Genomic DNA, 13,569 nt, shown 5'->3' on the forward strand with positions numbered 1-13,569 from the left:
AGGTCACGTATGAATTTTCTCTAATAATTCACTAACCCAAGGAAAGACTCATGCTCCGGTACAGACGTGGGAGCCAGGGCTCCTTTGATTGCCTTCACCTTTATCTTCCAATGGGTGTAACTTGGTTTTGTCAACTCTGTAACCCAAGTAGGTCACTTGGGGCACCTGGAACACACATTTTTCCCTTCTAAGTCGTATGCTTGCCTGGGAGAAAAGTTTTAAGCACCATGTCCAAGTTCTCCAAGTGCCCTGCATTGGTCTTCGTGATTGTTAGCACGTCATCCAGATAAATGTCAAGCTGGGTTAGGCTTTGTAAAATATTCTCCGTGGTCTGCTGGAAAAGGGTGCAGGCTGATGATTCCCTAAATAGCAGTCTTGTGTATTGGTATAAATCCTTATGGGTGTTAATTGTTACTTCTGGGAGTCCTCATCCAGTCGCAGTTGCAGGTAGGCATGGCTCATGTCCAGCTTTGTAAAGGTCAGACCCCCTGACAACTTTGCATATAAGTCCTCTATGCAAGAGATTGGGTATTTATCCAGCTATGAGAAGTGGTTCACCGCTTGGTTAAAATCTTGACAAAGGCAAACTGAACCATCAGGGTTCACATTTGGTATGACTGGTGCAGCCCACTCTGCAAACTGTACTGCTTTGAGGAATCCTTCGCTCTCCAGCGTCTTGATTTCCACCTCTACTTTTGCCCGTAAGGCAAATGTCACCAGGCATACCTCACAAAATCTCGGAATTGCTTCCTGGTCAACGTGTAAAGTGGCTTTGGTCCCCTTGATAGTCCCAGGCCCTTCTTGAAAAACCCCAGGATATTTCACTAGGACTTCATTGAGGCAGCTATTTTCCATTGAAAAATATTGAGCCAATCTAGGTGAATCTTTCTCAACCAATTCCTCTCCAGTAGGCTTGGGCCTGAGCCTCTTAGTATCATCAGCGGTAACTGCACCAACCGCTTCTCATAAAAGTTTTGGAACTGAAGTCGTACCCTTTAATTTGCAATGGTTCCCCAGTGTAGGTACTCGATCTGACCGAGGTGTTGTGTATACTTAAGGGTTGGAGATCCAAGCAAATCTTGTTAAAGATATAGCTGCACCAGTATTGACCTCCAAGGGAATTGTGTGACCATTTAACCAAACATTACTTTTAATAGGTTCTGATTTGGACATCGCTAAGTAATTTAATTATTCCAACCGACATGTAGGAGACTTTCCAGGCTGTGCACTCTCCTGGGTACCAGCCTATGAGTTTTCCTACTCAAGTCAGGCCTTGTAGGACTTCTTTGCTTTCTTGACTCTGTATACCAGCAGCAATTACAATGCCTTGCTGGCCCAGATCCTGAGGATTTTTTTTAGGCACTTGGCCGAGGCTTGGCTTTGTCCTGGGGTCCTGCTGTGGGCTGGCCTAGAGTCCCTCTGCTGAGGATATGCCCTGCAAGAGGCTCTGCATTTGCCTACACTGAAGTGGTGTTTTCCATTCTCAGTTAGACAGCTGAGGACGTCCACTTCCATTGGGATGCCTTGTAGTTCCCATCCTCCACTTGCAGCATTTTCTAATGACCAAAGCCAGTTGCAATGCCTGTTTGAAGTCCAGTTGAGCTTCACCTAGTAGTAGGCACTTCTGCGTGGTTATATCATTAACCCCACATACCAAATGGTCTCTCAGCATCTCATTCAGTGTTAACTCGAAATCACATGCTTCTGCCAGTCATCTTAATCTCATCAAAAATCCCGATACAGATTCTCACAGTTCTCTAGCAGCCAAATAAAACCAATAGCATATCAGAATTAGAGGAGGTTTGGGGTTGTAATATTCCTTTATCAACTCTGTCGGCTCTTGGAAGGTTTTAGTGTTTGGAGCATCTGGGAAGGTTAAGCCCCTTCTAACCAAAAATGATGCAGGCCTGCAAGCAGTCAGAAGGATTACTCATTGCTTTTCATTTGCCCCAATGTCATTTGCCTGGAAAAAATATTGCATTCTTTCCACATACTGGAGCCAGTCTTTGACAGCAGGATCAAACGATTCAAGAGTTCCAAATAAAGGCATAGTGCCAGAAATGCTTACCCCAACTCCAGGATGATTGTGAGTGAATATTCTTTCAGGATGTATTGTTTTTCCCCCATTGCCACTAAAATAACTGCACAGAGGCTGGTATCCCATCACCAAGTCACCCTTTATTTACTTGTGTGCGCTCCAGCTCAGAATCTGTACCCTGAACTGAGGAGATTCTAAAATCCTGTTAATATTGATCAGCCAGTGCCTCCTGATTGGGGTTATTAACCTGGGCCAATCAAGGACCTCTTAATCAACGAGATCAACCTGGTTCCAAGCACTACAGTGTTGTGTGAGGAAAATCATGTCTCACAAACTTGAGTGAGTTTTTGAGAAGTTACCAAAAAGATTGAGGGCAGAGCAGTAGGACATTATCTACTTGGACTTTTATAAAACCTTTGACAAGGTTCTACATGGTAGACTAATTAACAAAGTTAGGTCACATGGAATTCAGGGTGACCTTGCCAATTGGATACATCATTGGCTTAATGGTAGGAGACTGAGAGTGGTGGTGGAGAGTTGTATTTTTGGACTGGAAGCCTGTCACCAGCGGTGTTCCACGGGGATTGGTTTTGGGTCCTTTTTTTGGCATTTATATAAATAATTTGGATGAGAATATAGAAGGCATGGTTAGTAAGTTTGTGGACGACACCAAAAGTGGTGGCATAGTAGACAGTGAAAAAGGTTTTCTAAGAATACAAAGGAATCTTAATCACATGAGTCAAATAGGTGAAAAATGTCAGAGTTCAATTTGGATAAATGCGAGATATTGCATTTTGGTACAACAAACAGGGGCAGGACTTAGATAATTAATGGTAGGGCCTTGGGTAGTTTTGTCAAACAGAGGGACCTATGGGTTCCTTTGAAGTTTACATCACATAGACAGTGGTTAAAAAAGGTGTTTAGCACGCTTGCCTTCATTGCTCAGTCGTTTGAGCATAGGTGTTGGGAAGTCATTTTGAGGTTGTGCAGGACATTGGTGAGGCCTCTTCTGGAATACTATGTCCAGTTTTCTGGTCACCCAGTTATAGGAACAATATTACTAAGCGAGAGAGGGTTTAGAAGAGATTTACCAGGATGTTGCCAGGTATGGAAGGTTTGAGTTATAAAGGCCAGGTAGGCTGGGACATTTTTCACTGGAGCACAGGTGACCTTCTTGAGGTTTATAAAATCATGAGGGGTATAGTTATGGTTAATGTTGGGCGTCTTCCGCCTAGGATGGAGGATCTCAAGATTGGGGACATATTTTTAAGGTGAGAGGAGAGAAATTTTAAAAAGAGGGGCAATTTTTTTACACAGAGAGTGGTTCATGTGTGGAATTAACTTGCTGAGGAAGTGGTGGATGTGGGCAGTTACAATGTTTAGAAGACTCGTGTTTGAGGACACTTTAAAAGAATAGGAAATGTTTGGAAGGATATGGGCCAGGAGCAGGCAGGTTGGATTAGTTCAGTTTGGGATTATGTTCAGCATGGACTGTTTGGACTGAAGGGCCTGTTTCTGTGCTTTATGACTCTGTTATCTGGACCTGCTTCTGTACAAGTGGAAATCCTTAAGTGTATTTGTGTAATAATACTCTTGGCTTGGCAATAAACATATAACTGTGGAGTAATATGGAAGAAATCGTAATCTCTTTTCCATCTATGTATTGACCATGCTTTATTTTCAGATTTGCCCAAGCAATGCGAATAATCTACAGTGCATTTGTATATAGGTTACAGAACTTTTAACAGATGCTAAGTTTGGGAAAGGTCTATGTTTTAGAATCAAGAATAAGGCTCTTAAATTAGCAACAATTTATTTTTTATTCCTGATGAATTAATCCATCCCAGATCTACTGATTTTATAAAAGACTGTAGAAAATATTAGTTGCTTTTAAAACAAAAAAGTCACCTACCTTGGTTGAAAAACTGCTGTTCTGACTGTTTAGCTGGCTGTTTCTTGGTACTTTCCAGCTACTGATCAGATTCCTTGCTTGCTGTGCAACTCTTTCAGGTTTGCACCTTTCGAATCCTATGATTCCAGGTCTTCACTGGATGACCGTGATCTGTTCAGATCTGGCTTCGATTACAGTGATTCTGGACCTAATCGTAATGATTCCTACGGAGGTCGCTTTGACTGTTTCAACAACTCCATCAGGAACCGCAGGGATCAATTCCACAACAGAGCGCGTGACAGCTCCGGCAAGCAGTGGGGTCAGAACTGGTCTAGAGACAGACCTCCAAGTTACAGACCTTTCTGGAACGACTCATTTTCATCATATTCCAGTTCTGAGCGACTATCTGCACACTGGAATGAACTGTCAATAGGATATGGAGGCAGGGGTTATGCTTCCCTCTCCAGGAACTTCCCTTCGCTCTTCTCCCAGCCATCTGGCTTTGAGATCTTCGGCATGCAGGGAGTAGTAAAGCAATTTGGAGGTGGCAGACTGCGAAGGAGAGAGAGGAATCGATTCAGAATTGTAAGTAGAAAACTTCCCATTTTGTAGGGTCATAGACTTTAACATTCAGCTGTGAATTTCAATGACCAGCTCAACAAACTCATTTTCTACAAAAGTCTTGTACAGTCACTAATATCTCCTATTCTTGACCTTGATTATCAAATATAAAGATAAGGTTAAAAACAATAGAAATGTTCATATATATGGAATGGATCAGACGTTGCAAAAGGAGCTGCTGTGGATTGCTGGGGTGCTGTGAGTGAAATATGCAGTTTAGGGAGAAATATAGGCCTTTTATGAGATGAATGCAGAATGCCAGATCAGTTGGATTTTTCAATATTGAGTAGCACTTTCACAAATAATGTCTTTATACATAGGACATAGCACACTGGTGGTTGGTACTTTGAGATTTGCTGATATTACATTGCATTTGTTTCACTGGAAACATATCTATGTGTGTGCTTGGAATTTGCAAGGGTTGGCATTCAATGTTAAAACTGCTGTGCCTTTGCTAATGATTCCTAGTGGATTTTTGTACGTTTCAGTGAACATTTATGAAAGCATAATGGTGTGAACTTGTTTAGTACTTGTTACAAACTCTCGGACATTAAAGTTACTTTCTGGCTTAGTAGGCCAAAACTTTTTTGTTTCATTAAATCTGCTTGAAAAATGAAATTGAAGAATGACCTGTACCGAAGTGGCTTCAGTGTGGGACTCATTCATCGCCTTTAATACCTGCAGACTCGAGGTGAATCCAGGCAGGACTTTGATTCTTGCCTGATTTAATTTTGATTTGATTTATTATTGTCACATGTACTGAGATTCAGGAAAGGTATTGTTTTTGTGTGCTAACCAGACAAATCATACCTTACCTAAGTACATCAGGGTAACAGAACAGAGTACAGAATATAATGTTACAGAGAAGGTGCAGAGAGAAGATCAGCTCTAATATTTGAGAGGTCCGTTCGTAAGTCTGATAACAGCAGGGAAGAAGCTGTTCTTGAATCTGTCAGTTTGTGTTTTCAAACTTTTGTATCTTCTGCCTGATGGCAAAGCAAGTTGAACAATTTATAAAGTTCTCCAGCATTTGATTTGATTTATTGTTATGACATGTACCCAGGTATAGTGGAAAACGTTGTTTTGTGTGCTCTACAGGCAGATCATACCGTACAAAAATTCATCAGGTAGCAGAGCAGTGCAGAATGCAGTGTTACAGCCATAGAGAAGGTGCAGAGAGAGAGATCACATCAGAACCTAGAGCACAAGACCTCCTAGTGAGCAATATCCAGCCAAAGTTAATTTGTTGACCAGTATTCTGGTATCTTTGTAACAGAGGAGAGGTAGAGGCCAAGAGATGGGATTTGGAAGAAAGAGGCAGCCTTCAACTGCAAGCAATGATGAACCAGATTCCAAAATGTCAAGAACGGACCAGTCAGATCTTTCGGATAGTGAAGCAGGTAACCATTTTTAAAAATTTGTTGCACACACTCCTTGTTATTTTATGACATTTTAAAATAAAAGTTTGAGCCTAAATTGTGAATTTAGGCTCATTTTGTTCAACTATTTGGCCAATCCTGATCAATCAAATCTCAATCCACTTTCTAGCTGTAGTCAGGAGATAGTGAATCTTTCTCCCTCTCTCGCATAAAGAGTTATATTCAACTGGTAGCTTGCTTCTTATCCAGATCCTAAACCTTGGTGACATCAGTGTCAGTTCCAAACCTATAATCTGTCTCACCACACCTCTTTTGTTCCCTTGTCTATCTCAAATAGAAAACACTGCTCAGAAATAGGTCCAACTCTTCTATGCTAGTTTTGTGTTCTACCTATTCTATCATTTCAGCTATTCAGTCTATTTTATCTCTTTTCATTAGTCAGACTACTTGTCTGTATTTCAACTCCAGATTAATTCCTCCAACTAAAAATTGGGAAGGTGAGAGGCATTGTCTTCTATTCCTGCTATAAACTTCATTTGTTAGTCACCGATTCCATCCCATACCCTGGGAACTGCCTGAGCCGGAGCTGATTTTGTTTATAATCCTGGTGTCAGACTTAACCCTGACATGTGCTTTTGACCACACATTGATGCCATTACTCCAGGCACCTTTGTTGACATTATTCAACTCCACCTTTGGTTAACCACATCTCCTGCTGAAGCCCTTGAGCCTCTGTTGACCTAGAGGTCTAGTACGGTCTCAGCTGACTCCCAAATTTTCCCTTCCCTGAATTGGGGTCTTGCAAAACTGCTGTCTGAACCCTGTTTAACCACATTTTTATGATTGCTCGCCCACATTACCTCCCAGTTAATTAATGCTTCAATTTTCACGCTGTTGTTCCAAATTTGACCACGGTCTTAGCTTTACCATCCTACAGAGTATTGGTGCTCCTCTTAATTCGGTCATCTTCAGGATCTCTGATTTAAGTTCTTCTATCACTGTCCAAGTCTCTAAGCTTTAAAACACCTTGCCTAAAGCTCTCTTCCCTTTTGTTCCTTTTAAGATGTTTCTTAAAGTCTACCTCTCTGTCTGTCTTGATAATCACTTTGGATTGTTCAGTGTCAAGTTATTATATTAAAGCTGCTATATATTATTGCATATTTTGGGACCTTCCTGAGTTGTATCAATTGACGTATTAATAATCCTAATAGTTGTTTTCTCTTTTAAAAAAAAACCTTGTGTACGTATCAACCTAAAGCTGAAGCCAATGTATCTTCCTGTCCGGCTGTGGTTGGATATATTTTTGAGGTTAGTATGTCTTTCACAATGGTGAAGCTCTGAACAAAATTCATGTGGTGGTTTGCTTCCCTTTGTCTGAGAGGTTGGTCAGGTTTTCAGACACGTATTAACATTTTTATTGGAGGGGTTGCCCTGGTGTATGCATGTGTTCTGAGTATGGGATGACATTGAATTTCCTTAATTCATGAAAAGTTTGCACACCCACTGTTTTGATATAATTTGGACTACAGGTTACAACATAGTACTGACCTTTCTGTTCATTTTAGAAGAAAAAGAGCAAGGTTATGGAGATGATGTTGAAGATGCTGCAGGAGGTGACACCTGTGCTGTGAGTATTTGTGGAAATATTAAAAGTTTCATCGTGGTAAAATGTAAGATGTGGTTTCAACATACCTGAAGAGAAAGGTCTCCATAATTTGACATAAAGCCTGGTCTTATAGGCTCAGGAATCTCTGATTGACATGACATCTATTGTTATATCCACTTGTTAGCATTATTGCATGTTGCCCTTAATTGATGTCATTTAAATCCAAAGCACAGAGGAAGGGCTGAACCTGGGCTCCCTTTAGAAAACTAAAACATCTTTAAAATTTTGCATTGAATTAATTTTCATTTATGAAACTGGAGGAATATCTTCCTACTTTCCACTTGAAACATGGTCACAGATTTCTCAAGTAATGGTTTGAGAGAATAAAACGCAACATTGTTAGAAGTTCTCTCTTTCCTTTCATCTCTCACCCTGTGTGACTAATTTTTTTTGTCCTGGATTTTGCCTAAGGGACATCTAGTTTAGAGAAAATGCTGCAAGTAGTTTTCTATCGCCCTAAAGGTTGTGCTGTGGTGTGGGTTTAGTAAGTATTGGTTTAAAACTGCAGTCACCAATATAACCTCATCCAGTGTGTTTGTTTAAAAAAAACCCTGATGGGATTGTTGGTTTGTGTATCATTGAAACTGTTTTTCTATATTTAGAACATTGAGGATAAAGATGCAACTGACACCCCCGAAAAGGAGAAAAAAGAGAGTGATGCAGATGGTAAAGATATTAACTCCAAGAAAAGAGGACTAGTTGTGTCAAGTTTGATTGTTTGTTTATTTATGATATGTAATAACCTGCATGTAATCTCTTGTTTTTGGTTAGCTGGTGATGGACAAGAGGAAAGTAATGAACTAAAAATGAAAATGAAACCGAGGAAGAAACAGCGGGATCGTATTACAGAAAGGTAAAGGAGCGTTGCTTATCATAGATCTATGTGCAGTTGCAGTTATCCTAAATTTAGGTTGTAGACTTGCTCGTGTGAGCAGGTGTGTTTGGTTGCAGACAGTCACCTTGCTAGGTAACATTGTCAGTGCGTCTGCGGTGTTACGATGTTACCTAGCCAGGTGACGAAATATCTGCAACCAAACACACCGGCTCGGCAAGCAAGTCTACAACCTCATCCACAACCCGAGCTACAAATCTTCTCAAAAACTTTATCTTAAATTTACATGGAAAGGTTTTTATGTGTTTTGCATAGTTTTCAACATCTGAACAATAGGTTCCAGTTTTGGCATTGATTAGATTATGGGATGGATTGTATAGTTTAAAGTGCTTTTTGACTATATGATTGATTAGAAAATATCTTAATCATAAATCTGTTCAGAGATGTTATTACACACTTCTGGAGCAGGTAAGGCTTAAACTCAGGTCTTCTGGTTCAGAGATAGGGACACTATCACTGTGCCACAAAAGCCCTGGTTTATGATGAAATGTAGTCACATGAATAATAGTCCCCTGTGGTAATGTGACCAAGCGATCACACTTCCTGGGTAGAGGCTGTGAGATATTGTATTATGATTCTCTTTATCAACTCACTCACAAGCGTTTAGTATATGTTTAGTATACTGCATTTCCATTCACTCATTCATAAAACTGCATTTTCGTAATACTTCTTACTCTTACAAGAGAAGCTAAATTAAACATCCCTTCCAGCCCATTACCATGCAATTATTTCGGCCCCATGCTGCAAACACTGTTTAGACCTATTTCTGTATCAAAAGCTACCCCTGAATAAGTGTTATTACTGTAACCTACTCAGAACAATGCCACCTCCGTCATTGTGTCTCCTTAACTCACTCAAAACTATGGAAAGATTATAATGTTAATTAGCCTTTAGCAACCATCTCTCGGGACCTGAATAGGTTGCAGAACAACAAACAGTTTCCTCCACTAATATATACTTTTTTAAATACATATTAAATAGGGCCGCCATCCCCTATAAGAAACTTGCTATCCAAACAGCCTTCCTTGAAACTGCATGAATGAATGTGTAAGAACTGTCAAAACTGGCAATAGTAAGTGAAATCTCACGACCTGGCTGTGAGAGATCAATTTAATACCCTGTATACTTTTATTTAGTACACCGATAGTTTCTCACTTATTTAGTCATATAGGTATATAGGGTTAGTACTTTTACTAACATTACTAACTTTAAAGACAAAAAAACTAACACCTCTTAATTACGCAAGCTCAGACCAACAGACGTTCTAATTCCATCAGGAATAACAGCCGGCATTTAGCAAGTGTTTAAACCATCTCCTGCTTACCCAGGACAGATGTCATGCGAACTTGTGTATAATAGATACAACTGTGTGACACCATAATGCTAAAATTTTAATGTATGTAAAAACTGTGTATAATAGAGGCTACTGTAAAACTGTACTTTGGATTCCATCACTGCCTCGAACTGTGCTACTGCGGATGCTCAATGAAAAGGCTATTTTCGCCACTCACCAATTTTGGTTGTTATTGAACACGTTCACGCAAGGCTAGCAGTCACTTAGTTTTACAAAGCCATTCCCAGTGCTTTCACTATGTGGTGTTCAGCAGGGAGTGGCTGCTTGGGAACTGAGAAGCTTATTTTGTAGCCTGACTGCAAATCTAACTGAATAAGCATGGTTCAGGGTTGCAATTATGATCTCTTTGTGCTTTATTTCTGATTCTCTGGGCCGTTTATCATGTAGCTGACCTTGTGAACCTTTAGCAGGATTACAAAAGTTTGAAATTAACTTAAAACTGGCAATTATGATGATCAGGTCTTGTAGCCCAATGATGTCTAGTAGTAGGATTGCATTGGTCAATTTCAATACTGCAATTGAAGATAGTAACAATATTGATGCAAACTATATTTTTCACAATAAAAATATGTTTATTGCAGAATAATGTATGCCTGCTCAGTTTGCAAGTTTCGCACCTTTGATGATGAAGAAATTTTCCCTCACTTGGAAAGTAAATTTCATAAGGAGAACTTCAAATTCATTGGGACCAAGCTTTCTAAGGAAACAGCTGAGTTTTTGCATGTATGTTAGAAATGTACTTTTCTTGATGTTTGATACTTGGCTCATGCACAAGTAAAATGCACAGAAGGGTGGATAATGGTGCAAGGCATATTGTGTGTTTCCAACTTGTGTTAGAGAATGGTTACAAGATGTGAATGTGAGAGCCTGGGCAAACTTCATCTTTTGATATGACACTCACCAGACTTCAGAACTCGCAGATCATAATCTTTGCCTCCTAGTTTTTTTTTCAGAAAGCACCCGTTTGTGATCTTTTTACTTTACTTTTCTCATTTGCAACATCTATAAGCCCAACTTTAATGTCTTTACTTGTCCCATTGCCATTTCCTTTTAACTTGCACCATCATCCATCCGTCTGTCATTTCATCCCTCCTGTCTTTCACTCTTTCATAGATGTTCCTTCTGTTTCCACTGCAAAACATTCCCTGCTTCTGCAATCATTCAAAACCCATAACACTTCTGTTTTATTTTCCAGTTCTGATGGAAGGTTAACTAGCTTTTTCTCTCACCAGATATGCTTAATATTTCCAGCATTTTTCTGTTTTTGTTTTACTGAACATTTAGACTTCTTTTGTTGTATAGTCAGGCAGTACTGAACTAACTTGATGGTTAAAAGCTTTTGTAGAAACTGCTACTAAGTAGTTAGAAATGGCAAGACTTGCATCCCCTTGAAACTGTGATGGATGATCTGTTGCTGGTTCAGCTGAGATCCAGTTAATCACGCTGGTATGTGCTGTACCTGGTCACTTCTGTTTTCACTGTACTTCTAATAATGGGTCTGCTGCTAATCCTGTTGCTTGGCAGTGAACAGTATCATGGAATGTTAGCCTTTTGATTCTAGCCATATCAGTCAGACATCCAATCTGAAGGACAGACTCTCTAAACATACCTCCCTTTTACCCTCTAAAAGTACTTTCCTTTTCCCTTCTGGAAATTTTCAATTATCAGTGCTGGGATCTTCTATTTCGTTAATCATCAATTTTTGATGTTCCTGGAGTGAAAATTGTGATTTGCTGAGTGGAAAAGTTCCAGCCAGAATGTTTAAATTCTCAAAATACTTTCTGCTTGCAAACTGATATTGGGCCTGTTTTAAGATATCTATTTTCACAATAAATGGGTCTTTCCTTCCAGGAGTATGTTTTGAACAAAAATAAGAAGACACTGAAATTTCGTGATGCAATGGAAGATAAAAGTGCAATTATAAAGAGGATCCAGGAACAAAACCTCTTACATGGTGAGCATTGCTAAACTGGGATGTGTATTTGAACAAGATTAATACATTTAATCACAAAACTTCATTCATCACTGGATGGAGTAATAATTTTAGTCTATTGTCTTTTATGCCATTTCTTATATTTTAGAATTATATAAAATAGTGGCATTTACTGAACTTCAATAACATTTTGAAGTATAAAATTCCATATGCTAACCACAGAATGTGAGGAAAAATTGCTTTTGCTCCTCCATTTCGTGCTTTGTGTAAATCCTGCATTTGTCCCTTGAAACTGATGCAGCATTTAGTGAAGATTTCTGGTGATTTACACTGATGTTCATTCTGAGTTGTATAGGCTGGCAGCAATCTGCAAGTCTCCACATAAGTTGCACAGATGGTCGTTCAATTACAGTTGAAAAAAGAAAAATCAGAGGCTGTGTTCATTTGCCCTTTAACTTTTTCCATCATTTTCATTATTTGCAATTTTCCATTTAAAATTTTTCAAGCGTCATCATAATTCCCTGACTATATTTATTATCCAACCAGAAAAGAAAGACTTTGCATTTATGTTGCTCTTTCCAAGGCCTCAGCATGTCTCCAAAAAACTTTACGACCTGTTTGCACTTTTTGTTTTATTTTTGAAGATTTGACATGTTAAATCTCATTTTTACACATTAGAGTTGGTTCAGGGATTAATGTTGGCAAGAACAGAATTTCATCTTTGAAATTAGTGCTATGCGATCTTTTATGGTTACCTGGTGGCGGGGGAATAAGTGTTGCTTCAGTTTATTACATTGAAAAAGCAACAACTCCAACAATGCAACATCCTCTAAACTAAAAAGTGCATGACATAGCTAATGTCTTACACAGACTGCTTGTGCACTCAGTAATTTTCTTGAATTCAAGTACCATCTTAAAAATCCATCTCAATTACTCTCATTTCCAGATACTCGGTAATATTCTCAAGTTACCTACATTTCAACAGTGACTATACTTCAAAAGCTACTTCATTGGCTGTAAAGCATTTGAGCTACCCAATGGTCGTGAAAGGAATTATATAAATGCAAGTCTATTTTATTCATATCTCACTGATCACCAGTATTTTGTCTGGCATGACAGTAACGTTGTTTTCTTGTTCACTTCTACTTCAAAATGCAAGAAACATTTACCTTTCCTTTAGTGCTTACCTTACCTTGGAGAATTGTGACTCTAGTCAATTGATTAGCAGACTTTGCTTCTTTTTCTAATACTTGTGTTCCAACGATATCACATTGTGTTGCTCATGCTCCTGCAATCTCCACATTTTTTTGATAGATAGAGGTGAAATAATTGAGTATCTTTGCTATTTACTATTGTCTAGTTTCCTGTTTCCATATGTATATGTATTAGCCTCTATGTTGCTACCTTTAAAAACGTTTAGATAAATTTGGCCAGATGACTACCATATGAATTTATGAACTTTCCTCAGTGAGAACTTAACATTTTAGTGGTGTCTTCTATCTGGGTGGCACAGTGGCTCACTGGTTAGCACTGCTGCCTCAAAGCACCAGGCACCCAGATTCAATTCCAGCCTTGTGCGATTGTTTCCTCCCCCAGTCCACAGATCTGCAGGTTGGGTGGATTGGCTGTACTAAATTGCCCCTGGTGTCCATGGATGTGCAGGCTATGTGGACTGCTCATGGGAAATGCAGGGTCACAGGGACAGAGTAGGAGGGTGGGTCTGGGTGGAATGTTCTTTGGAGGGTCAGTCTGGACTGGATGGGAATGGTCTGCTTCCACGCACTAGGGATTCTAT

At 39.4% G+C, this 13,569-nt stretch overlaps 1 protein-coding gene across 2 annotated transcripts in view; it reads left to right on the forward strand.

The window, feature by feature from the left end:
* LOC109933319 (A-kinase anchor protein 8-like) overlaps positions 1 to 13,569 on the forward strand; it is a 41,001-nt gene that overhangs the window by 11,813 nt on the left and 15,619 nt on the right. For both annotated transcript variants that reach the window (XM_048617992.1, XM_020532303.2), the window contains exons 4-10: positions 4,049 to 4,514; positions 5,827 to 5,950; positions 7,495 to 7,556; positions 8,198 to 8,261; positions 8,367 to 8,448; positions 10,423 to 10,564; positions 11,693 to 11,795. In XM_048617992.1, the coding sequence (XP_048473949.1) occupies positions 4,049 to 4,514; positions 5,827 to 5,950; positions 7,495 to 7,556; positions 8,198 to 8,261; positions 8,367 to 8,448; positions 10,423 to 10,564; positions 11,693 to 11,795 (1,043 nt within the window). The remainder of the gene's footprint in view (positions 1 to 4,048; positions 4,515 to 5,826; positions 5,951 to 7,494; positions 7,557 to 8,197; positions 8,262 to 8,366; positions 8,449 to 10,422; positions 10,565 to 11,692; positions 11,796 to 13,569) is intronic.

Source organism: Rhincodon typus, chromosome 38 (genome assembly GCF_021869965.1).
Source record: "Rhincodon typus isolate 14 chromosome 38, sRhiTyp1.1, whole genome shotgun sequence".
NCBI lineage: Eukaryota > Metazoa > Chordata > Chondrichthyes > Orectolobiformes > Rhincodontidae > Rhincodon > Rhincodon typus.